General features: G+C 37.1%; 1 protein-coding gene across 1 annotated transcript; it reads right to left on the bottom strand.

The window, feature by feature from the left end:
• Window positions 1–418: 418 nt before the first annotated feature.
• On the bottom strand, window positions 419–2,965 carry LOC105638652 (uncharacterized). Its single transcript, XM_012222483.4, has 2 exons — window positions 1,495–2,965; window positions 419–1,399 (listed from the first exon to the last, which is right to left on the bottom strand). The coding sequence occupies exons 1-2, from the start codon at window positions 2,144–2,146 to the stop codon at window positions 1,050–1,052; spliced, it is 1,002 nt and encodes a 333-aa protein (XP_012077873.1). The 5' UTR covers window positions 2,147–2,965; the 3' UTR covers window positions 419–1,049.
• Between the last annotated feature and the right edge of the window lie 22,837 nt (window positions 2,966–25,802).

Genomic DNA, 25,802 nt, shown 5'->3' with positions numbered 1-25,802 from the left:
ATATCTTTGTAATTAGAAAACCTTAAAGCAAGAGTTAATATTTAGGCGTGGACAATTATGGTCATAATTATCAATCCTTCCTAATATTTCTAATTAGAAATGTTTCAAAGAAAATGAGGAACATTAAAAATTAACGTTTCAGACATATTAAGAAAATAAAACAAAAAAAGACATAAAAAAAAAATCCCTTCGAAAAGGAATCCATTAAGTGAGAATGGAGAGAGTTGTGGAAGAGCAGGGAAATATGCGAAAGAGTCACGTGCGCAAAATCTATAAATGAAAAATGAAAGTAAGTGTAAGGTAGAGACAGAGGAGAGGAAATGCAGAGAAGTGGGAAATAAGCATAATGGTATGAACAAATATATATATATATATATATATATATATATATGACAATTGAAAGGTTGAAGCAAGAAAGAATTGGTAATTTCACTCTTTAAATATAAATAAAATAAAATAAAATAAAAAATAAAAAGTAGCAAACTTTAGTACACCCTACTGTCAGAAAAATACACCAAATTAGCCAATAGTGAGTTTTTCTCTCTCTGAATTCTGAGTGGAAAATAAAGAGAGGAAAAAGCACAGAAGGCCCAACTTTTGTCACAGCCTTCACAAGAGAATACAAGACCCTGCCACCCAATAATGGCACCAGAAAAATGGCAATTTCGTAATTTATTCCCCCCAAGCATTCCTCAGAGATCATTGACCGGTCCCCTTTGACCAGTCTGAGAAGTACTGATCAGAATAAATGAGATGAATTGCTTCTATCCTTGCTTGACCCCCACACAAGCAGCGCGTGCAGACACGCTCCTCATTTAAAAAAATATATAAATGTTGAAAGATGCTTATATTATTTATAAAATGAAAGTGAATGAAATAAAACAAACATGATCTATATATACACACAGAAGATAATAAGAATAATATTTTTGACTCTAATTAAAAGTGGCACATATATATAGAGAGAGAAAACACATGATAAGAATATCAATATTAATTATAAAAAATAAGATTTAATTAATATTGGAAGAAATATAAATAAAAATAGTTTATTTAGGAGTCTTATTATGAGAAGCCAAAGCAAGGATAGAATTAGCTAGATTGTTAATGGCATCAACCAAGGCATTAATGCCTTGTCTGTTAATCTCTGTGTTCGATTCTTCAATCTTTAGTCTTCTTTCATGCAAACTCAACAGATCTCTATGTCTTCTCTCTTTTCTTTCCTCACATGCCTCAATGGCTTCAGCAATAATGGAAGCGCTTTTAGCTATAGCACTTCCCACTTCATCTGATGATGTGCTTTCCCCGGCGGTGCCAGTCCCGCCACTGCCTTCTCCTCCGATTTTCCTCCTCCTCCTCTTTGCCGGTGAGTCTGAATGCTCATGACTTGTATCAGAATCTGAGTCATTATTACAGTAACTCTAAAACATGAAAATGTTCTAATGCATTCAGATAAAAAAAAAAAATTTAAATAAGCCCGGAGAGAGGGAGTACCTACTGCTGGCGATGGCTGAGAGTATATCATAGGAGGAGGTGGCGGCGGCTGCGGTGGTAGAGGTAATACTGGCATTGGAACTGATGGTGAGTCTTGATGTTGCATAAGAGGAGGCAATGAAGGATGATGAACACTACTAATGGGTCTTTCTACCATATAACTTACATTCTGATTGGAAGAAGCTGACCCACCACCTCCACCGCCGCCAATAGTAGTAGTAACCATTCTTTGCGCTCCTCTTCTCTCCACCACCTCCACTAAAGCTTCATAAACGTCGAGTAACATATTACTAGGCAAGTTCTTCTCTTTTCTTTCATTTTTTTCAAGCTTCCAATATGAAGCTTCATTTCCATCTCCTTTTTCAGCTATTCTTCTTTCATAATCTCTGATTTTCTTATAATCTCTCATAAGATTATCCCATTTGTCATTGCACTGGTTTTGACTCCTTAAACATCCTTTTCTCCAGCAATAATCTTCTACCCATTTCCATCTAAGCTCTGCTGGTTTGCCTCTTCCTTCACTATCACTACTTCTCTTCATTCTTCTTTCATCATCCATTCTTTTTGCTTCAATCAACACCATTGTCTCACTTACTGTCCAATTTCCTTTCCTATAATCTCTTATTACACTATGTCCACCTTGATCAGCCATTACCAACGTTTCTATTTTTTTTAAAAAAAAAGTGCATGCAAATGCAACTAATTTGCTTCCTAACTGCTAACACAGAGAGAGAGAGAGACAAGTGTTTAAAGTGTGTTAAAGAAATCTGAAGAAGAAGAAGAAGAAGAAGAAGGAGAAGGAGAAGGGAGGAAAAAAACAATTAAAAAAGAAACTAATGGGTCCAAATGACTCTTTATTTGTGTCTTTTGGTGTCTTTTTGGAAACTTGATTTGATGTGGGTATTCAAAGCAGTCAAATATCACCAAGATTGCTAAATTAGGCAAAGGGGGTATTGACAACAAAGATCACCTCTTCTTCAAACCTCACTCTCAGACAAATAGTTTTGTACTTTGGTAGTTATCATCAAAATTTTGATCTTTCACTTCTCTTTCTCTTAAAAAATTTGAATCTTTTTCAGGTTAACTTTCTCTTTTATTATTATTAATTTGCACTTCCCTTCAATCGTTAAAGTTGGGAACTTCAAATCTACTGCTACTTATTAAAACCACTGCTTCCCACAAACTGAGGAAAAACTATGAGAGAGAAAGAGAGCAAGTCGAAGAAGAAGAACAACAGCAACAGCAAGAAAGACCCAATCAAACCCATTAAAACTAACATTTCTTCAAACCCCAAAAATTTTCACAGATACAGCGAGCGAGAGAGAGAGAGAGAAAGAGAGAAAGAGGCTGTGTGTTATAAGTTGTTTTTGAAGGAAAGTTAGATTGTTAGAGAAAAAGATAGGGTGTTGCCAGCATTAGAATGATTGCAACAGGGCACTACACACGTGGTCTAGCCACTAATCATCTCTTCCTTTTGAATATTTAGACACTTTAAATATATAAGCTTTTTATGAGATTCTGCCCTTTGAATGAGAAAATGACTTACTTCACCTGGTCTCCGTTTTATTTCCCAAAAAAAACACATCTTTACAAAATATTTCCTAATCAAAATGTTTTCTCTGAAAAATATTTTTTAAATAATTTATTTTTCATTTTTTAGTTAGAATATTAAAAATAGTTAAAAAATATTAAAATTTTTAAATCATAAGACCATAAAAATATTTATAAAATAGAAATTTTGATTTTAAAAAATTTATTGTTAAATATTAAAAAAATATTATAAAAAGATAAATTATAAAAGTCATCGATGAACGGCGGTGATGGTTGGCGATGACTAAATAGTGGTGGCTAGGGCTGAACTATAATTAGTGGTAGTGACTATTGGTGATTAAAAAAATCTTACAATCAAAAATTGTGTAATTAGTTTTATCATGAATGTGTGGAGCTGGTCTCAAGTTGGAATCCTCAGCCACAAAAGTTATCATCAAATGTTATTTAAAGGGAGAGATGTCCTGCTATGCAACCTATAATATTATTCTGAGTCATTTTTTGTCTTTCACTGTAAAGTCTACGTTGTTATTTCACAATAAAAAAAAAAAGTGAGTTAAAATTTAACTAAAAGAACAAATGAAATATTTAGTTTTTCCTCAATTTTAGTAATTGAAATTTTTAAAAGCTGCAAATAAATAGAAGTAAAGATGCAATTAGAAGTAAATATTCAGTTTTTTTTATTGCATGAATAAGATCATGCAACAACCTTTGTTTATGATAGCATGCATAAGAAGATAAAGCAGAGGAAATCTATATTAAAAGACTAAATAACCTTTAATTATTTGGTTAGCCCCATTACAATCCCATGTTATTACCATGCAAAAACAATAAAATAGTTTCCCACACACTGTTAGGCCCTAACTTTGCATCAAATTACGAGAATACCAGTAATTTGGATCGTAGTGGCATTACTGGACAATTTTGTCCTTTCATGGGAATACAGAACATTTAAAGCCTACCTGCCATGTCATCTCCCCTTGCCAGCTAGGACCTCAACGGTACAAATGCAGGCTGAGTTACTTGGACTAGGGTTTGACCAAACAGGACGGTCCAAATGGGGCCCTATAAACCTCTTGACTAGTCCTTTTCGTTCTAAGTTTTTGGACTCTAGCCTGTTCCATATAAGGGTACATATATGACATACCCATGGCAATTTCGTCATTTAAATCATGTATTATATTTTGTGATTTTAGAAGGGGAAATGCAAATCCTTTTTTCTAATTTCAGAGAGAATACTTTCAATTTAAACGCGTAAAAATTGAACCTTACACTGTGTTTGGATTAGATAGGAAAGAGAATAAATAGAAAAGAAAATAAATATAGAAAATAAAGGTCAAAGAAAAATTTTGATTTAAAGAAAAAAAATTTTCTTGTTTTTTTAGATGTGGAAAAAAACAAAATCATTTTCTATTAAAAAGTTCATTGTTCTAGTTTTTTATTTCCTTTCTCTTTCCTTTTTTTTTCCTTCCAAAATAAGAAAAAAATATCATTTCCCTGTTACTTTCTTTAGTTATTTGCTTCCTCTCATACTTTTCCTCTATCCAAATATATAATTAACTATAAATAGATTGAAAAGAGTCAAATTTAGTCAATTTTGATTAAATTTGATTGGAACTTATAAAAAGTACGCTTGAACTCAAGCTCAGCTTATTTATTAAACAAGTTCTAACTTGCTTCATTTATTTCATGAGCTTTATAAGTAAGCGTGTACTCACTATAATTAAGAGTATCAAATAAGCTCAACTAAAATTTCGTCCAAATTGAATTCAAGTATCTTATAAGTAAGGGTGGCCACGGTTCCGGAACCAAACCGAAAATTTCTGATTTCGGTCCGGTTCCAGTTCCGATTCCTTAACGGTTTCAAAACCGACGGTTCTGATCGGTTTTCCAGTAAATCATATAATTTTAAATTTTAAATTTTGAAGACCGATTTTCAAAATTTAAAAAATTTGTGAAAGTTATTTCTAAAAAAAAAATTTTAAATTTGTAAATGGAATAAAATGAGGTATTTATAATAAATCCAAAAAATTATTTTTCCAAAAATACTCTTGAAACTAGCCGTTATGTAGCCGTTTATGGTTGTTGGGAGAGGTAATTAAGAGATTTCACAACAAAATTTTTTTAAAAAAATCTGACAGTTTCTAACGGCTAGAACCGCCGGTTCGAACCGGTTCCAACCGGCGGTTCTAACCAGCCGGAGAACCGGCGGTTCCATTCAGTTCCGACCAGTTTGTGGAGCCACCGGTTTGCGGTTCCAACAATACTGGAATCGGAACCGAACCAAAAATCTCCGGTTTCAATTTCGGTTCGGACCGGTTCCGGTTCCTGGAACCGTAATATGGCCACCCCTACTTATAAGTGCACAGATTCATTTAAAGCTCTAAAATTGACAAAATTGTCTATCTTTATTTATTTTTTTGAAAAAGGAAAAAATTTAGTATATCAGTTTTTTATTGTTAAAATTAATTTTACATTTTTTTTAAATCGAACGCGATTTCCCCTCCCTTCCTTTTTTAATCAATATAAAAATAATTTTTGTCTTTTTGAATGTAAATATTATGGAAAGATGTAAAGCCAAAAAAGAAATAAAAAAAAATTAATTGTGGGATCTGGATCTTTATAATTTATGTATAATTATTGGTGAAATCTATTACTTTTTTATGTACTATTCTTTATTACTTTTTGTAAGACTAAAGGGTATCTATACAATAATGATTATTGGCTGATAAGGGATCACTTAAAATGTCATTTTGATTCAAATTTAGTCATGTAAATGTTACTTTTATCCTCGTTTAAAATTGATAAGTTTTGATACGAGAGATTTACAATTTGAATTTCAAATTTCATAATTTAATAATCCGAGACGCAGCAAAAATCGAGTGTTATTGTCAATGCACATGCAAGACATTTAATTTGTTTTTACCTCATCAATTAACCAATCATATTATTCTAAGTGACTTAGTCATTTATGAAACATAAATGATCATATGTTAATCAATTATTCTTTAACTTGATTTTTTTATTAAGTGATACTTCATATATTTGAAATCAAATTAAATTAAGCACTGTAAAAAAAAAATGCGAATTACCTGCCGATTGTTATTGATCACTACTTTGCAACGGATGTATGACATATAGCGACCAATATGTAACTTGAAAAGAATAAATACATAATAATTAATTTGTGACCGCTTAGCGAGCAAATTAGTAATATATTTTGCGACCGATCTTAAATCGGTCACTATTTGTCGCGCTATTTATTCCCGCGATTTTTTATTATGATTCTTCAACCAATTAAACCAAATTGCATTCGATTATTTTTTTTGTTTATTGCGACCATTTCTATCGGTAGTTGAGTGGTAGTTCACAAAATGGCACCACTTCTTTTAGTATTGGTGGCTAATTTGATATTCTTTGCGATGGACCGAAATTTTTCGGGCTTTAAATGATAGCTTTTAAGGTTAAAAAGAATTCTTTTTTCCTTCCTTTCAATCTGTGAATTACAGAGTTTATATACACAACATATAATTATTATAGAATATTTACAATAATTGCGTTTGATCCTTTCCTTATTTGCTTGATCCAATTTCCTTTTTTTCTGATTCTGATCCTTTCCTTATTTGCTTGATTCTGATCCTTTCCTTATTTGCTTGATCCGATCCTTTCCTTATTTGCTTGATCCAATTTCCTTATTTCTGATTCTGATTGATTTCCTTATTCTTACACTCCCCCACAAGTTGGGTCGTAGGGTCTCCGACACCCAACTTGACTAATGCTTGATTGAAGATCTTTCCTGGAACTGCTTTGGTGAGTATATCTGCCAACTGTTCCTTAGACTGAACAAATGGCAAACAAATGCTTCCATCTTTAAGTTTCTCCTTGATAAAGTGTCTGTCAACTTCCACACATGTTTGGTCCTATCATGTTGTACTGGATTTTCAGAAATGCTTATAGCTACTCCATTATCACACAGCAGTTTCAGGGCCTTCTTGGAGGGAAACCTAACTCTGTCAATAATTTCTTCAATCAGAGAACTTCAGCTAAACCTCGTGCAATCCCTCAAAACTCTACCTCAGCACTAGAGAGAGCTACCACCTTCTGCTTTTTACTTCTCCAGGTGACCAAGTTACTGCCAACAAGAGTGAAGTACCCTGATGCCGATCTCCTGTCAATTGGATTCCCTGCCCAATCAGCATCAGTGTAGGCTTGTATTTCTAAGTGAACATGCTTCTGGAATAACACTCCTCGTCCCAGTGTTCCTTTCAGATAGTTGACAATCCTGAGTGCTACTTCTATGTGGTCAACCTGTGGCTTGTGCATGAATTGACTAACTACCCCAACTGCATAAGCAATGCCAGGTCTAGTATGTGAGAGATAAATTAGCTTCCCAACTAGCCTTTGATACTGGTCACGATCATCTAACTCAACTCCTTCAGTGATCTTGAGCCCATGATTGACTATCATTGGGGTTTCAACCGGCTTGCAATCCACTAATCCTGCCTCTGTGAGAAGGTCAAGTATATATTTTCTTTGTGAGATGAAAATTCCCCCTTTTGTGCTCGAACTTTGATGCCCAGAAAATATTTTAGTCTCCCAAGATCTTTCATTTCAAATTCTTCGAAGAGCCTCTCTCTCAATGATGCTATTTCCTCTGTGTCATCTCCTGTGATAATCATATCATCACATATATAATGAGGCAAGTTAATAGCTCTCCTTTCTTCTTTATAAAGAGTGTATGGTCAGAATTACTTTGACAGTATCCATATCTTTTCATGGCCATAGTAAATCTCCCAAACCAGGCCCTTGGAGACTGTTTGAGCCCATATAATGCATTTTTCAGTCTACATCCTTCCCTAGCTTTGAACCCCTTTATAAAACTTGGAGGAGCTTCCATATAGACTTCTTCTTCTAGGTCGCCATGTAAAAAGACATTTTTCACATCGAACTGATGTAGTGGCCTATCAAGATTTGCAGCTAATGAGAACAGCACACGTATCATATCTATCTTGGCCACAAGAGAGAATGTCTCTAAGTAATCTATGCCATAAGTCTGTATGTACCCTTTGGCAACAAGTCTAGCCTTATATCTTTCAATGGTTCCATCTGCACGATGCTTTATTATAAAGGCCCATTTGCAACCAACTGGCCTTTTTCCTTCTGGTAACATGCATTTCTCCCAAGTACCATTTTTCTCCAGTGCATCCATTTCAACTTGCATAGCTTGTCTCCATTATTGGCTGTTCTGGGCTTCTTCAACAGTTCTTGGAATATCCTCTGAATATATTAACATTTCAAAGGCCTTTGCAGATTCAAATAAGCTCCCCTTGATTAAGTTTGCCATTGGATGTCTTGAATTTCGAGGCTTATAATCAGGTGGCACTCCCCGATTGCTTCATGGTGGAAGAGCATACCTCTTGGGCTGTCAAATTAGTCATTTCACCAACAGGTATATCTAAAGGAGCCTCAGGAGTAAAGTCACTAACCTCAGGAATATCGGTTAGAGAGGATTCGACATGATTTGATGTAATGGACTGTTCCATGTTATCAGAAGCAGATCCGGTGATCTCGCCTACTTGCTCTGTTGGAACAATTTTAGGCAGTATTGGACTATGTAACCAACTTAGTGGATCATTTCTAGAACTCTCCCCCTGATCACTAGGTTGGTTGTGAACATAATAATCAGTTTCAAGAAAGTCACAGTCCATTGTGATATACATATGACCAGATTGAGGATCAAAACACCGATATCCTTTTGTATGAATCCCATAGCCAACAAAAACACACTTAACAGCATGGTTCAACCTTGGTGCGACTAACTTTTGGGAGATGAACATAGACTGTACTACCAAAAACTCTTGGAGGTAGAGTTAGGACAGGAGGTATGTTGGTGTATTGAGCCAAGGTGGATACGGGTGTTTTCATGTGGACAATTTTGGTAGGTAAACGGTTCATAAGATAAGTTGCCGTAGCAACAGCTTCAGGCCAATAATACTTAGGTACTTTGGATTCAATCATGAGGGCTCGTGTGATTTCCAGGAGTATCCAATTTTTTCTTTCGGCTACTCCGTTTTGCTGTGGTGCGTGTGGGCAAGAGGTTTGGAATATAAATCCATTATTCCGAAAAAAGGTTTGCATTTTTTGGTTTACATATTCCCCCCCATTGTCAGAACGGAGGATTTTTATTTGTTTTTGAAATTGGGTGTGAATTAAGTTGTAAAAAACAACAAACTTATCAAAAACTTCAGACTTATGTTTCAGAAAGAAAACCCAAGTCATTCTTGTGCAATCATCAATAAATAGAAGGAAATACGAAAAACCATTTTTGCAAGTAATAGGGGATGGACCCCACACATTAGAATGTACTAATGAAAAAGGATATCAGTTTTAGTGTCATTAGGATAGAAAACTTGTCTATGACTCTTTGCCAAGATACAGGTATCACAAGACAACTGATTTTTATGAGAAAAAAAACTGAGGAAATAAGTGTTTGAGGTACCCTAAGGAAGGGTGACCCAATCGTCGATGCCACAGCCAAGCCTGTCTATCCATCGTCCCATGAACAAGCATTGCGGTACCTTGTTGATTCACTTCATCAACATAGTAAAGTCCATGTCTTTCAGTACCACGCCCAATGATCCTCCCCGTCCGAATATCCTGTAAAATGCAAAAAGTAGGATACATCAAAACCACACAATTTAGCTCTTCGGTTACATGACTGACTGACAATAGTTTATGTGACAGGGCAGGAACATATAGACAGTTTTCTAGTTTATGTGTTGGTGAAAAATCAATACTGCCCACTCCCTCAACCGGTACAAGACCACCATCAGCTGTTTGAATTTGTTTTTTTCGGGGTTCAGTAGGAGTATGGAAATTTGAAGCATCTGGTGACATAGTGTCAATAGCTCCACAGTCAAATATCCATTCTGTCTCCTTTGAGGGTTTATTTTTAGCAATTAGGCCCATGCTAGGTACCTCTTTGCAATTTTTTATAGCTAGGGGTACAAAATGAATGTTCTCAAAAACCTAGGGGTAAATCTGTAAATTTTCCATGCTTCCCAATCCAATTGCAACATTATTAGAGGTTCTGTGGGCAGTGTCCAAAGAAACAAAGTCTGCAGGGTTAGTTTGTAAAATTTCAAAATTCTGAGTCCCTTTCTTAAATTTACCATGTGTCTCCACATTAAGAACCCTAGGGTTCCCTTTTTGTGTCTTAGTCGAGTCTCTGCCTCCTTCTTTCTGTGATGCTCCGCCTGCCATTCCACCAAATCCAAGAGGCTGCCTGTCTCCCCTAGTGCCGATGGTCCCAAGATCACCCACTGCGGCATCGATAACTCCCTTGGTCCTCTTCTTGCTATCTGGCCACCACTCAAGATATGCAATTAGTTTGAAACACCCCTCTCGATTGTGCCTTGAACCTCCGTAGTGTGAGCATTTCAGACCACTCTTATCATCCTCCCGCTGGAGTGAAGATTTGGCCCCTGTCTTGGCCGTGTCTGACCGGCTTCAGTTGGCGAGGCCACTCTGATACGGATCCACTATCACCAAACACCTATGATGGTCAAGGGAACAAGGACCGCAACAATGACAATCCATTAGCACTTCCTAGTGGACTAATCACAAGGAGCCGTGCAAAGAAGTATGGAGCAACCATGTCCTTATACATTCAAGAACAAATCAGAAGAACTTGAAGGAACACCTAAGTTTCTCACATTAATAGAAGCACATGTTGAGTGGGAACATGAATTGGTTAGCACGCCCGTGCTAGATGGCACACCCCAAGCCGTGCCCTTGTCTGACTTGCTGAGGAAAACAACTACCTTGAAGCACACCCGTGCCAAATAGCACACCCAGGCCGTGCTTCCCTCTGCCTCTCACGAGGGAACTCCTACATTGAAGCATGCCCGTGCCAAATAGCACACCCAGGCCGTGCTTCCCTCTGCCTCTCACGAGGGAACTCCTACATTGAAGCATGCCCGTGCCAAATAGCACACCCCAGACCGTGCTTGTCTCTGCCTCTCATTTAGTTAGTTAGCTTATTTTGAGTTTTTTGCAATGTTAATGGGTTGGGCCTCCAATATTTCGGCCACCCTTGATTAGTTAGCCTTATTTTGTTTAGATTTAGTCAATCTTTAGTGGATTTGGACTAGAGATCCAAATCCTTAAGTTATTATGATTTTGTTAGTCAACTCCTTAGTTGGTTTAGATTTGATAAATCCTACTCCTTAGCTAACTCTAAATCCTCTAAGGATCTGGACCTCTTAGATTAGTATAAATAGCTTATTATTTTGTAATTATTCAACAATTATTCAATCAATTAATAAAAGAGAGATCTTCTTCTTTCATGCCTTTGGCGTGTTCATGTTTTTAGAGGGTGTGAGATTGCATTCTTCTAATTGCATCAAGAATCAAGGTAAACTTATCAATTCTTTGTGGCATTTATCTTATTCTTTTACTCTATTATTGGTGTTCTTGCTTCTTTAAGCTTTGGGTGCCATAGAGGGGAGTTTATTCTAGATCTTTGATCTCTTCCAAAACTTGTCATAGAGTTCATGGAATATATTTCCATAGGGTTCTGCGTCAGTTTGGTATCAGAGCCAAAGATTAAGGTAAATTCTTATTTATCTTAGTTTTAGGGTTTGTGTTTATTTGTTTTCATATTCTTCTTGTTTTTGTGTTTGTTTTCTTCTTCATCTTGTTTCTTTTGTGTTTGTTTTCTTTTGTTTAGTTTTAATTCGTTTTTGCTTCAATTAAATTTAGTAATTTCGTTCTTGTTTCAATTCTGGAAGTTTAGATCTTAGATCTTGTTGGCTAAAAAAAAAAAAAAAGAGTATAAAAATTTTCGTCCACCATTAAAATTGTTGGTGTGGATCTTGTTGTTTTTGTTCCTGAATCCAAGGGATTTGATCCTAATTCAAAGGGATTTTACCTTATTTTGTGGGATTTGACCATATTTTGTGGGATTATTCCTAATCCTTAGAAGATTTGACCATATTTTGTGGGATTGTGCCTAGTCCTAAGGGATTTGACCATATTTTATGGGATTTAGTTTATCCACTATAAGGATTAGTTGACCATATCTTTTGAGATTAAGCAAATCTACTACAATCCTTTGTCAAATCTAAGAATCCTACTTAAATTGGGTTGCATTGAAAAGGGAAACAAGGCAGCACGCCCGTGCTTCACCTCAAGCACACCCGTGCTAGTTCCTGACTTCCACTAGTTGGACTAGGCCTTAAACGCACACCCATGCTCCATCTAGCACGCCCGTGCTCGGTTCTGACCCTAGTAAGAAAATTGTTTTCTTTTGATTTTTCTTTGATTGCTTGCTTTGTTTTGGGTAGAATTAATTAGGTCCATATTTTGTTTGCTTTGTAGTAAGCTAAATTCATACATTATATCCAGTAATTGTCTTTTAAATTCTAGTTTCTTTATTTTTGTTTAAACTTTCTATTGCTTCTATTACATTGTTAGGGTGTATTTGCTTGTTTACTACACTCTAATTGATAATTAAAGTAGTGCATTGTTTATGTTCTTGTGCTACTATCGATCTCGTTTTGAGTCTTCTTTCTAGAATTTGTGCTTGCTTTCATTGTTAGGTTTTATTCCTTGATTGTAAACGTGCTTTTGAATTGAATTGGTTGGCCAAGATTCTGAAGTTCAATTGGAAGAATTGCAAGGAGTGATTCAAGAGTGTAAACACGTGAGGAAGTGAATTACCAATAACTCAAATCTTTTAGTGTTTTCTCTTTGAATACTAACCATGAGTTCAGGCAAATCTAGAGATGGAAGTCCAATTAACGATCCTCAAATGAAAGTTTTCATGGAAGCAATTTAAGGACAGTTTAGAACCTTCAACAATCTTTTCCTAGACATGAAGGAGGAATTGCAAGAGATAAGAGCTTCACAAAACTCTAATACAACAAGAGCTCGTCCACAAACTAGATTTCAAGTTCATGATGATGAAGATACTGCAGAAACCAATTTCAATAAAATTGATGGAGACTTGGGATCAATCAAGATGAGAATTCCAGAATTCAAAGGTAACAACAATGCCGAAGAATTCCTTGAATGGGAGAGAAAAGTAGAACAAATCTTTGAATGCCATAACTATTCTCAAGAAAAGAAATCCCATCTTGCTGCTGTTGAATTCAAAGGTTATGCCATGTTTTGGTGGGAACAATTGTTATTAAAAAGAAGGAGGAAAGGGATGCGACCTGTACCACCATGGGAGATCATGAAAGAGCTAATGCACCAAAAATTTGTCCCTACTCATTACTTTAGGGATTTACACAATAAATTAGCTAGAATGGTGCAAGGAGGAAGGAGTGTGGAAGAGTACTACAAGGAGATGGAGATTTGCATGGCTAGAGCCAAGATTGAAGAAGAGGAGCAAATCACCATGTCACGATTCCTTGGAGGTCTAAATAAAGACATTGCTGATGCTTTAGAGATGTATAGGTATGATAGCTTGGAGGAGATGGTAGATATGGCCATGAAACTTGAAAGACAGAAAAAGGGGAGATCCACCAACAAGTATTCCAGCAACACATGGGGATCTAAATGGCCTAAAGAAGGTGAAAGAAAAGAATTTAGAGGTTCTAGTTCTCAAAGGACAGATTCAACTTCAAAAGGTAAAGAAGCTGTCCAAACTCCATTCAAAAGCAACAAAGGTACCTCTAACTCTACAACCCCCTTCTAGAGAAATTAAATGCTTTAAATGTTTGGGGAAAGGGCATTATGCATCTCAATGTCCTAATAAAAGGGTTATGATTGTTAAAGATGATGGGAATGTTAGTTCTGAATCTGAATGTAGTGATTGTGATGATATGCCTAATTTAATTAATGATGATGATGATGATTCAGAAAACTTAATATTACCTGAACATGGAGAAGCTTTGGTTGCTAGACGTGCTTTGAACATGCATGTCAAAGAAGAAAGCCTTGAGCAACGTGAGAATATATTTCACACTAGATGTTTGATTAGTGGAAAAGTGTGTACTCTTATTATTGATGGGGGTAGTTGCACTAATGTTGCTAGTGTAAACATGGTAAACAAACTGAACTTAACTTGTCTCAAGCATCCTAAGCCTTATAAGTTGCAATGGTTGAATGATTGTGGGGAAGTTAAAGTGACTCGACAAGTGCTTGTGCCATTTTCTATTGGAAGGTATGAAGATGAAATCTTATGTGACATAGTACCTATGCAAGCTGGCCATTTATTGTTGGGAAGACCATGGCAATATGATAGAAGAGCGCTTCATGATGGATTCCATAATCGATACTCTTTGATTCATAAGGGGAAAAAGGTGGTTCTTGTACCTTTATCACCTCAAGAGGTTTATGAAGACCAAAGAAAGATACTTGAGAGAGAGAGAGAGGTTTCGGCCTTGAGAGAACAAAAGAGAGAAGATAGTAAGAATGAGGGAAAAGAGGCCACAAAAATAACAAAGCAAATTAATGGCCCAATTGTGAGAGAAAAAGAAAGAGAGGAGAAAAAGAAACAGACTTTTTATGCAAGAACTAGAGAGGTTAAGTGTGCCATTGCCTTGGAGAAGCCCATATTGCTTCTTAGGTACAAGGAGATTTTATTTGCTGAAACTAATGCTAACCTTGATAATTTGCCTTCTATGTTTGTTTCTATGTTGCAGGAATTTGATGATGTCTTTCCTAGTGAATTACCTAGTGGATTACCACCTTTGAGAGGAATAGAACATCAAATTGACTTCATTCCTGGATCCACCATTCCAAATAGGCCTGCCTATAGAAGCAATCCAATGGAAACAAAGGAGTTGCAAAGGCAAGTTGATGAACTTATAGAAAAAGGTTTGGTGAGAGAAAGCATGAGCCCGTGTGCCGTTCCCATGCTTCTAGTACCTAAAAAGGATGGAACATGGCGCATGTGTGTTGATTGTAGAGCGGTCAACAAAATCACAGTAAAGTATAGACACCCTATCCCTAGACTTGATGATATGTTAGATGAATTGCATGGGGCAACTTACTTTACTAAAATTGATTTAATGAGTGGTTACCATTAAATTAGAATGCAACTAGGTGATGAATGGAAAATTGCTTTTAAAACTAAATATGGTTTGTATGAATGGTTAGCTATGCCTTTTGGACTATCTAATGCACCTAGTACATTCATGAGGCTTATGAACCATGTATTGCGTGCCTTCTTAGCAAAGTTTGTGGTTGTATACTTTGATGATATACTCATCTATAGCAAGTCTCTTAATGATCATATTGAGCATGTTAGGATAGTATTACAAGAATTGAGATCTGAAAAGTTGTATGCTAAACTTAACAAATGCACATTTTGTATAGATAAACTTGTATTTCTTGGTTTTATTGTGAGTGCACAGGGTATTGAAGTAGATGAGGAGAAAGTTAAAGCTATCAAAGAGTGGCCAACTCCCAAATCAGTTTCTGAAGTTAGGAGTTTTCATGGGTTGGCAAGCTTTTATAGAAGGTTTGTAAAAGACTTCTCTTCAATTGCAGCACCACTAACAGAAATAATCAAAAAGGAAGTTGGGTTCAAGTGGGAAGAAGAGCAACAAAAGGCGTTTGACACGCTTAAAGGGAAGTTAACTTCTGCACCTATACTTTCTTTGCCTAATTTTGAAGGTACTTTTGAGATTGAGTGTGATGCTTCTGGTGTGGGAATTGGGGCTGTGATACGGAATCGATACCACTCAACCATAAAGTTCAAGGAAGCATGGGGAACACCTAAGTTTCTCACATTATTGAAAGCACATGTTGAGTTGGACATGTCTGCTACAGTAAATTTGACTTTTTTCTACAGTAACTTTGACTTGAAGGCTTGTAGAAGCACGCCCGTGCAAGATAGCACGGCCCAGACCGTGCAAGATAGCACGGCCCAGACCGTGCACTTCTCTGCCTCTTGCGAGGAACACACATACATGCGCGCACGCCCGTGCCAATCAGCACGCCCCAGGCCGTGCACTTCTCTGCCTCTCGCGAGGAACACTCATACATGGGCGCATGCCCGTGCGCCTTGGCACGCCCTGGACCGTGCAACTGTCTGCCTCTCATTAGTTAGTTAGCTTATTTTGTGTTTTTGCAATGCTAATGGGTTGGGCCTCCAATATTTCGTCCACCCTTAAATAAATAGCCTTATTTTGATTAGATTTAGTCAATCTTTAGTGGATTTGGATTAGATCTCCAAATCCTTGTTATGATTTTATTAGTCTTATCCTTAGTTGGTTTAGATTTGCTAAATCCTACTCCTTAGCTAACTCTAAATCCTTTATGGATCTGGACCTCTTAGATTAGTATAAATAGCTTGTTATTTTGTAATTATTTAACAATTATTCAATGAATTAAAGACTACTTCTTCATGCTTAGGCGTGTTCATGTTTTTAGAGAGTGTGAGATTGCATTCTTCTAATTGCATCAAGAATCAAGGTAAACTTATCAATTCTTTGTGGCGTTTATCTTATTCTTTTACTCTATTATTGGTGTTCTTGCTTCTTTAAGCTTTGGGTGCCATAGAGGGGAATTTATTCTAGATCTTTGATCTCTTCCAAAACTTGTCATTGAGTTCATGAAATTTATTTTCATTGGGTTCCGCGTCAGGCTGTCCTAATGCAAGAAAAGAAACCAATTGCCTACTTTAGTGAGAAGTTGAATGGAGGACAACTCAACTATTCAACCTATGACAAAGAGTTGTATGCCTTGGTAAGAACTTTGAATGTTTGGCAACACTACTTACTACCTAAGGAGTTTGTCATCCATACATGACGCGGAACCCAATGAAAATAAATTTCATGAACTCAATGACAAGTTTTGGAATAGATCAAAGATCTAGAATAAATTCCCCTCTATGGCACCCAAAGCTTAAAGAAGCAAGAACACCAATAATAGAGTAAAAGAATAAGATAAACGCCACAAAGAATTGATAAGTTTACCTTGATTCTTGATGCAATTAGAAGAATGCAATCTCACACTCTCTAAAAACATGAACACGCCTAAGCATGAAGAAATAGTCTTTAATTCATTAATTGTTGATCGTTCAAAATTACAAAATAACAAGCTATTTATACTAATCTAAGAGGTCCAGATCCTTAGAGGATTTAGAGTTAGCTAAGGAGTAGGATTTAGCAAATCTAAACCAACTAAGGAGTTGACTAACAAAATCATAACAACTTAAGGATTTGGATATCTATTCCAAATCTACTAAAGATTGACTAAATCTAAACAAAATAAGGCTAATTAATCAAGGGTGGCCGAAATATTGGAGGCCCAACCCATTAACAAAGCAAAAAAACACAAAATAAGCTAACTAGCTTCTTTCGCGAGCGCGAGCTTCACATACGCGAGCGCGACCACACCTTGCGAGCGCGATTCTACCGTGCGCGAGCGCGAGAAGCGCAAAGGAGAGGCAGAGAGTTAGGCAGCGCAAGTCGCGAGCGCGATTCCAACATGCGCGAGCGCGAGCGACACTTCGCGAGCGCGAACCTTCACTGCGCGAGCGTGAGAAGCGCAAAGGAGAGGCAGAGAGTTAGGCAGCGCAAGTCGCGAGCGCGATTCCAACATGCGCGAGCGCGAGCGACACTTCGCGAGCGCGAACCTTCACTGCGCGAGCGCGAGAAGCGCAAGGGAGAGGCAGTGAGTTAGGCAGCGCAAATCGTGAGCGCGATTCCAACATGCGCGAGCGCGAGCGACACTCGCGAGCGCGAACCTTCACTGCGCGAGCGCGAGAAGCGCAAAGGAGCTCTTGCTATCCAAACATGGTTCCCACTCAACTTGTGCTTCTATTAATGTGAGAAACTTAGGTGTTCCTTCAAGTTCTTCATAGCACTTGTTGAAAGCAAGGTCATGGAGCTCTTGTGTGATTTGTTCTTGAATATATAAGGACATGGTTGCTCCATACTTCTTTGCACGGCTCCTTGTAATTGGTCCATTAGGAAGTGCTAATGGATTGCCATTGTTGTGGTCCTTGTTTCCTTGAGCTCCATAGGTGGTTGGTGGTAGTGGATCCGTATCATCCCCCCCTTCTTTAAAAAGATTTGTCCTCAAATCTGCATCCATGTCAAAGGGAGACAAATCACTAATATTAAAAGTTGCAGAAACATTATACTCACCTGGTAAGTCTATTTTGTAGGCATTGTCATTGATGCGTTCTAAGACTTGGAATGGCCCATCTCCACGTGCATCTAGCTTATTCTTCCTTTGGTTGGGAAATCTTTCCTTGCGAAAGTGTACCCAAACCCAATCACCTGGCATAAGTACTAACTTCTTCCTGCCCTTGTTGGCTTGATTAGCATATTGCTTGTTCCTCTTTTCTATGTTGGCTCTAGCCTTCTCATGTAAAGACTTCACCAATTCTGCCTTTTTCTCACCATCTAGATTAGAAAGTTCATTCAAAGGTAAAGGAACAAGATCTAATACAGTTAGTGGATTAAAGCCATAAACAAGTTCAAATGGGCTAAAACCTGAGGTAGAATGTATGCTACGATTATATGCAAACTCAATGAATGGCAAACAATCTTCCCAAGTTTTCAAGTTCTTACCCACAATAGCACGAAGCAATGTTCCTAAAGTTCTATTCACAACTTCAGTTTGTCCATCTGTTTGTGGATGACAAGTTGTAGAATAAAGTAATTTAGTTCCAAGTTTACCCCACAAAACCCTCCAAAAGTGTGAAAGAAACTTTGCATCCCTATCAGAAACTATTGTTCTTGGTACCCCATGCAATCTTACCACTTCTTTAAAGAATAATTCAGCAACATTATTGGCATCATCAGTTTTATGACAAAGAATAAAATGAGCCATCTTGCTAAATCTATCAACAACAACAAATATGCTATCTTTACCACGTTTAGTCCTAGGTAATCCAAGTACAAAGTCCATAGATATATCAATCCAAGGAGAACTAGGAACAGGTAAAGGCATGTATAATCCATGAGGCATAGACTTAGATTTGGCCTGTTTACAAGTAATACAAGAGTTACAAACCCTCTCTACATCTTTAATCATATGAGGCCAATAGAAGTGTTCATTCAACATATCATAAGTCTTATGTACCCCAAAGTGTCCCATCAATCCCCCACTATGAGATTCAATCACAAGCAATTCACGCATAGAACATTTAGGCACACAAAGTTTGTTGTTCTTAAACAAATATCCATCATGTCTATAGAACTTATCAAATGCTCCATGCTCACATGCTACATATATGTTGCCAAAATCAGAATCATTCACATACAAGTCTTTAACATACTCAAATCCAAGCAATTTAGAGCTAAGAGCAGTAATTAGAGTATATCTTCTTGATAATGCATCAGCAACAACATTGTCTTTTCCATGCTTGTATTTAATCACATATGGAAATTGTTCAATAAATTCAACCCACTTACCATGTCTTTTATTGAGCTTACCTTGACCCTTCAAGTGTTTTAGGGCCTCATGGTCAGTATGGATGACAAACTCTTTAGGTAATAAGTAGTGTTGCCAAACATGTAAAGTTCTTACCAAGGCATAAAGCTCTTTGTCATAGGTTGAATAGTTGAGTTGTGCTCCATTCAACTTCTCACTAAAGTAGGCAATTGGCTTCTTTTCTTGCATTAGGACAGCCCCAATTCCCACTCCAGAAGCATCACACTCAATCTCAAAAGTATTATCAAAATTAGGCAAAGAAAGTATAGGTGTAGAAGTTAACTTCCCTTTTAGTGTTTCGAATGCCCTTTGTTGTTCTTCTCCCCACTTAAATCCAACTTCCTTTTTGATAATTTCTGTTAGTGGTGCTGCAATTGAAGAGAAATCTTTAACAAACCTTCTATAGAAGCTTGCCAACCCATGAAAACTCCTAACTTCAGAAACCGATTTGGGAGTTGGCCATTCTTTGATAGCTTTCACTTTCTCCTCATCTACTTCAATACCCTGTGCACTCACAATAAAACCAAGAAATACAAGTCTATCTATACAAAATGTGCATTTGTTAAGTTTAGCATACAACTTTTCTGTCCTCAAAGTTTGTAACACTATCCTAACATGCTCAATATGATCATTAAGAGACTTGCTATAGATGAGTATATCATCAAAGTATACAACCACAAACTTTCCTAAGAAGGCACGCAATACATGGTTCATAAGCCTCATAAAAGTACTAGGTGCATTAGATAGTCCAAAAGGCATAACTAACCATTCATACAAACCATACTTAGTTTTAAAAGCAGTTTTCCATTCATCACCTGGTTGCATTCTAATTTGATGGTAACCACTCATTAAATCAATTTTAGTAAAGTAAGTTGCCCCATGCAATTCATCTAACATATCATCAAGTCTAGGGATAGGGTGTCTATACTTTACTGTGATTTTGTTGACTGCTCTACAATCAACACACATGCGCCATGTTCCATCCTTTTTAGGTACTAGAAGCACGGGAACGGCACACGGGCTCATACTTTCTTTCACCAAACCTTTCTCCATAAGTTCATCCACTTGCCTTTGCAACTCCTTTATTTCCATTGGATTGCTTCTATAGGCAGGCCTATTTGGAATGGTGGATCCAGGAATGAAGTCAATTTGATGTTCTATTCCTCTTAAAGGTGGTAAACCACTTGGTAATTCACTAGGAAAGACATCATCAAATTCCTGCAACATAGAAACAAACATAGAAGGCAAATTGTCAAGGTTAGTGTTAGATTCAGTAAACAAAACTTCCTTGTACCTAAGAAGCAATATGGGCTTCTCTAAGGCAATGGCACACTTAACCTCTCTAGTTCTTGCATAAAAAGTCTGTTTCTTTTTCTCCTCTCTTTGTTTTTCACTCACAATTGGGCCATTAATTTGTTTTGTTATTTTTGTGGCCTCTTTTCCCTCATCCTTACTTTTTTCTCTCTTTTGTTCTCTCAATCTCAGATTCTCACTCTCTTTTTTTCTCAAGGCCGAAACCTCTCTCTCTCTCTCAATTATCTTTCTTTGGTCTTCATAAACCTCTTGAGGTGATAAAGGTACAAGAACCACCTTTTTCCCTTTATGAATCAAAGAATATCGATTGTGGAATCCATCATGAAGTGCTCTTCTATCATATTGCCATGGTCTTCCCAACAATAGATGTCCAGCTTGCATAGGTACTATATCACACAAAATCTCATCTTCATACCATCCAATAGAAAATGGCACAAGTACCTGTTTAGTTACTTTCACCTCCCCACAATCATTTAACCATTGCAACCTATAAGGCTTAGGATGCTTGAGACAAGTTAAGTTCAGTTTGTTTACCATGTTTACACTAGCAACATTAGTGCAACTACCCCCATCAACAATAAGAGTACACACTTTTCCACTAATCAAACATCTAGTGTGAAATATATTCTCACGTTGCTCAAGGCTTTCTTCTTTTACATGCATGTTCAAAGCACGTCTAGCAACCAAAGCTTCTCCATGTTCAGGAAGTATTAAATTTTCTGAATCATCATTATCATCATCTAAATTAGGCATATCATCATAATCACTACATTCAGATTCAGAACTAATATTCCCATCATCTTTAGCAATCATAACTCTTTTATTAGGACATTGAGATGCATAATGCCCTTTCCCCAAACATTTAAAGCATTTAATTTCTCTAGATACCTTTGTTGCTTTTAAATGGAGTTTGGACAGTTTCTTTACCCTTTGAAGTTGAATCTGTCCTTTGAGAATTTGAACCTCTAAATTCCTTCTTCTCACCTTCTTTAGACCATTTAGATCCCCATGTGTTGTTGGAATACTTGTTGGTGTTGGATCTCCCCTTTTTCTGTCTTTCAAGTTTCATGGCCATATCTACCATCTCCTCTAATCTTTCATACCTATACATCTCTAAAGCATCAGCAATGTCTTTATTGAGACCCCCTAGGAAACGTGACATGGTGATTTGCTCCTCCTCTTCAATCTTGGCTCTTGCCGTGCAAATCTCCATCTCCTTGTAGTATTCTTCAACACTCCTTCCTCCTTGCACCATTCTAGCTAATTTGTTATGTAAATCCCTAAAGTAATGAGTAGGGACAAATTTTTGGTGCATTAGCTCTTTCATGATCTCCCATGGTGGTACGGGTCGTAATCCTTTCCTTCTTCTTTTCAACAGCAATTGTTCCCACCAAAACATGGCATAACCTTTGAATTCAACAGCAGCAAGATGGGATTTCTTTTCTTGAGAATAGCTATGGCATTCAAAGATTTGTTCTACCTTTCTCTCCCATTCAAGGAATTCTTCAGCATTATTGTTGCCTTTGAATTCTGGAATCCTCATCTTAATTGATCCCAAGTCCCCATCAAGTTTATTAGGATTGGTCTCTTCACTCTCTTCATCATCATGGTCCTGAAATCTAGCTTGTGGACGAGTTTTAGTTGTATTAGAGCTTTGTGAAGCCTTTATCTCTTGCAATTCCTCCCTCATGTCTTGGACAAGATTATTGAAGGTTCTAAACTGTCCTTAAATTGCTTCCATGAAGAGTTTTAATTGAGGATCTTTAATTGGAATTCCATCATTACCATCTCCAGATTTGCCTGTGCTCATGGTTAGTATTCAAAAGAAAACACAAGAAGATTTGAGTTAATGGTAATTCACTCCCTCACGTGTTTACACTCTTGAATCACTCCTTGCAATTCTTCCAATTGAACTTCAGAATCTTAGTTCAACCAACCAACTCAAAGATCACGTTTAGAATCAAGGAATAAAACTTAACAATGAAAAGCAAGCACAAATTCTAGAAAGAAGAATCAAAACGATATGGACAGTAGCACAAGAACATAAACAATGCACTACTTTAATGATCAATTAGAGTGTAGTGAACAAGCAAACACACCCTAACAATGTAATAGAAGCAATAGAAAGTTCACTCAAAAACAAGAAACTAGAATTTAAAAGACAATTTTAGGATATAATGTATGAATTTAGCTTACTACAAAGCAAACCAAATATGGACCTAATTAATTCTACCCAAAACAAAGCAAGCAAACAAAGAAAAATCAAAAGAACACAATTTTAAGATAGGGCTAGAACAGAGCACGGGCGTGTGTAATTAGGCCTAGTCCAACAAGTGGTAGGCAAGATCTAGCACGGGTGTGCTTGAGGTGTAGCACGGGCGTGCTGCCTTGTTCCCTTTTTAATGCAACCCAATTTAAGTAGGATTCTTAGATTTGACAAGGATTGTAGTAGATTTTCTCAATCTCAAAGATATGGTCAACTAATCTTTGTTATCTTATCCACAAGTAGTTAAGATTGGATTTTATCACAAGATTATGGTGGATAAACTAAATCCCACAAAATATGGTCAAATCCCTTAGGATTAGGCACAATCCCACTAGATATGGTCAAATCTCTTAAGGATTAGGAATAATCCCACAAATTATGGCAAAATCCCACAAAATAAGGTAAAATCCCTTTGAATTAGGATCAAATCTCTTGGTTGCAGGAACAAAATCAAGATCCACACAAGCAATTTCAATGGTGGACGAAATTTTCTTTCTATACTATTTTTTTTTTTTTTTTTTTTAGCAACAAGATCTAAGATCTAAACTTCCAGAATTGAAACAAGCACGAAATTACTAAATTTAATTGAAACAAAAATGAATTGAAACAATCAAACAAGAAAACAAACATAAAAGAATAAGATGAAGAAGAAAACAAACACAAGAACAATAAGAATAAGAAAAACAAATAAACACAGATCCTAGAGCTAAGATAAATAAGAATTTACCTTAATCTTTGGCTCTGATACCAAACTGACGCGGAACCCAATGAAAATAAATTTCATGAACTCAATGACAAGTTTTGGAATAGATCAAAGATCTAGAATAAATTCCCCTCTATGGCACCCAAAGCTTAAAGAAGCAAGAACACCAATAATAGAGTAAAAGAATAAGATAAACACCACAAAGAATTGATAAGTTTACCTTGATTCTTGATGCAATTAGAAGAATGCAATCTCACACTCTCTAAAAACATGAACACGCCTAAGCATGAAGAAATAGTCTTTAATTCATTAATTGTTGATCGTTCAAAATTACAAAATAACAAGCTATTTATACTAATCTAAGAGGTCCAGATCCTTAGAGGATTTAGAGTTAGCTAAGGAGTAGGATTTAGCAAATCTAAACCAACTAAGGAGTTGACTAACAAAATCATAACAACTTAAGGATTTGGATATCTATTCCAAATCTACTAAAGATTGACTAAATCTAAACAAAATAAGGCTAATTAATCAAGGGTGGCCGAAATATTGGAGGCCCAACCCATTAACAAAGCAAAAAAACACAAAATAAGCTAACTAGCTTCTTTCGCGAGCGCGAGCTTCACATACGCGAGCGCGACCACACCTTGCGAGCGCGATTCTACCGTGCGCGAGCGCGAGAAGCGCAAAGGAGAGGCAGAGAGTTAGGCAGCGCAAGTCGCGAGCGCGATTCCAACATGCGCGAGCGCGAGCGACACTTCGCGAGCGCGAACCTTCACTGCGCGAGCGCGAGAAGCGCAAAGGAGAGGCAGAGAGTTAGGCAGCGCAAGTCGCGAGCGCGATTCCAACATGCGCGAGCGCGAGCGACACTTCGCGAGCGCGAACCTTCACTGCGCGAGCGCGAGAAGCGCAAGGGAGAGGCAGTGAGTTAGGCAGCGCAAATCGCGAGCGCGATTCCAACATGCGCGAGCGCGAGCGACACTCGCGAGCGCAAACCTTCACTGCGCGAGCGCGAGAAGCGCAAAGGAGCTCTTGCTATCCAAACATGGTTCCCACTCAACTTGTGCTTCTATTAATGTGAGAAACTTAGGTGTTCCTTCAAGTTCTTCATAGCACTTGTTGAAAGCAAGGTCATGGAGCTCTTGTGTGATTTGTTCTTGAATATATAAGGACATGGTTGCTCCATACTTCTTTGCACGGCTCCTTGTAATTGGTCCATTAGGAAGTGCTAATGGATTGCCATTGTTGTGGTCCTTGTTTCCTTGAGCTCCATAGGTGGTTGGTGGTAGTGGATCCGTATCAATACAGACCATGAGGCCCTAAAACACTTGAAAGGTCAAGGTAAGCTTAATAAGAGGCTGGTAAGTGGGTTGAATTTATTGAACAATTTCCATATGTGATTAAATACAAGCATGGAAAAGATAATATTGTTGCTGATACATTGTCAAGGAGATATACTCTAATTAGTACTCTTAGTTCTAAATTGCTTGGATTTGAGTATGTTAAGGACTTATATGAGAATGATTCTGACTTTGGCAACATATATGTAGCATGTGAACATGGAGCATTTGATAAGTTTTATAGACATGATGGATATTTGTTTTGATATGGATCCATTGGTGCTTCCTAGTGGGCTTGGATGTGTTCTTATCCCTTGTTGCTTGTTTTGGTCTAAATAATATGTAAGGGATATGGGCTCATAGTGTTTATTTAAATTGTTTTGGGTTGGTTTTATGATGCATGCAATCTGCCCAATATCAAGTTGTTTGTTTTGGGCTGGAAATGACTTTATTTTGTGTTTTAGAGTTAAGCCCATGTGTTTTGGCCCTAGGGCAGCCTAGTTAGATGCTCTTCTTTAGGGTTATGTTTGTTTAAGGCATATAAATAGCCTCCTTAAAATGTAAAACGAGATTTTTGGCATAATTTGAATCAAAGGCAGAATTGTCATGCTCTTGCATGTTCTTCTTAATTAGAGTGATTGTGAGAATTTGCTATCCTCTAATTGCATCAAGAATTAAGGTAAACTTATCAATTCATTTGTGGCGTTTATCTTGTTCTTTGCTCGATTATTGGTGT

The sequence above is a fragment of the Jatropha curcas genome, chromosome 10 (assembly GCF_041381405.1).
Source record: "Jatropha curcas cultivar XTBG-Jc1 chromosome 10, XTBG_Jcur_1.0, whole genome shotgun sequence".
Taxonomy (NCBI): domain Eukaryota; kingdom Viridiplantae; phylum Streptophyta; class Magnoliopsida; order Malpighiales; family Euphorbiaceae; genus Jatropha; species Jatropha curcas.
The sequence above is the reverse complement of the archived record's forward strand: the minus strand, read 5'-3'. Positions and strand labels throughout refer to the sequence as shown.

Bases quoted from the DNA above. Each gene is read 5' to 3' on its own strand.
- LOC105638652 (XM_012222483.4), bottom strand. From the start codon at position 2,146: ATGGCTGATCAAGGTGGACATAGTGTAATAAGAGATTATAGGAAAGGA. The intron at 1,400-1,494 runs GTACTCCCTCTC...ATAATGACTCAG, and splicing joins TCAGCCATCGCCAGCAGTAG to ATTCTGATACAAGTCATGAG.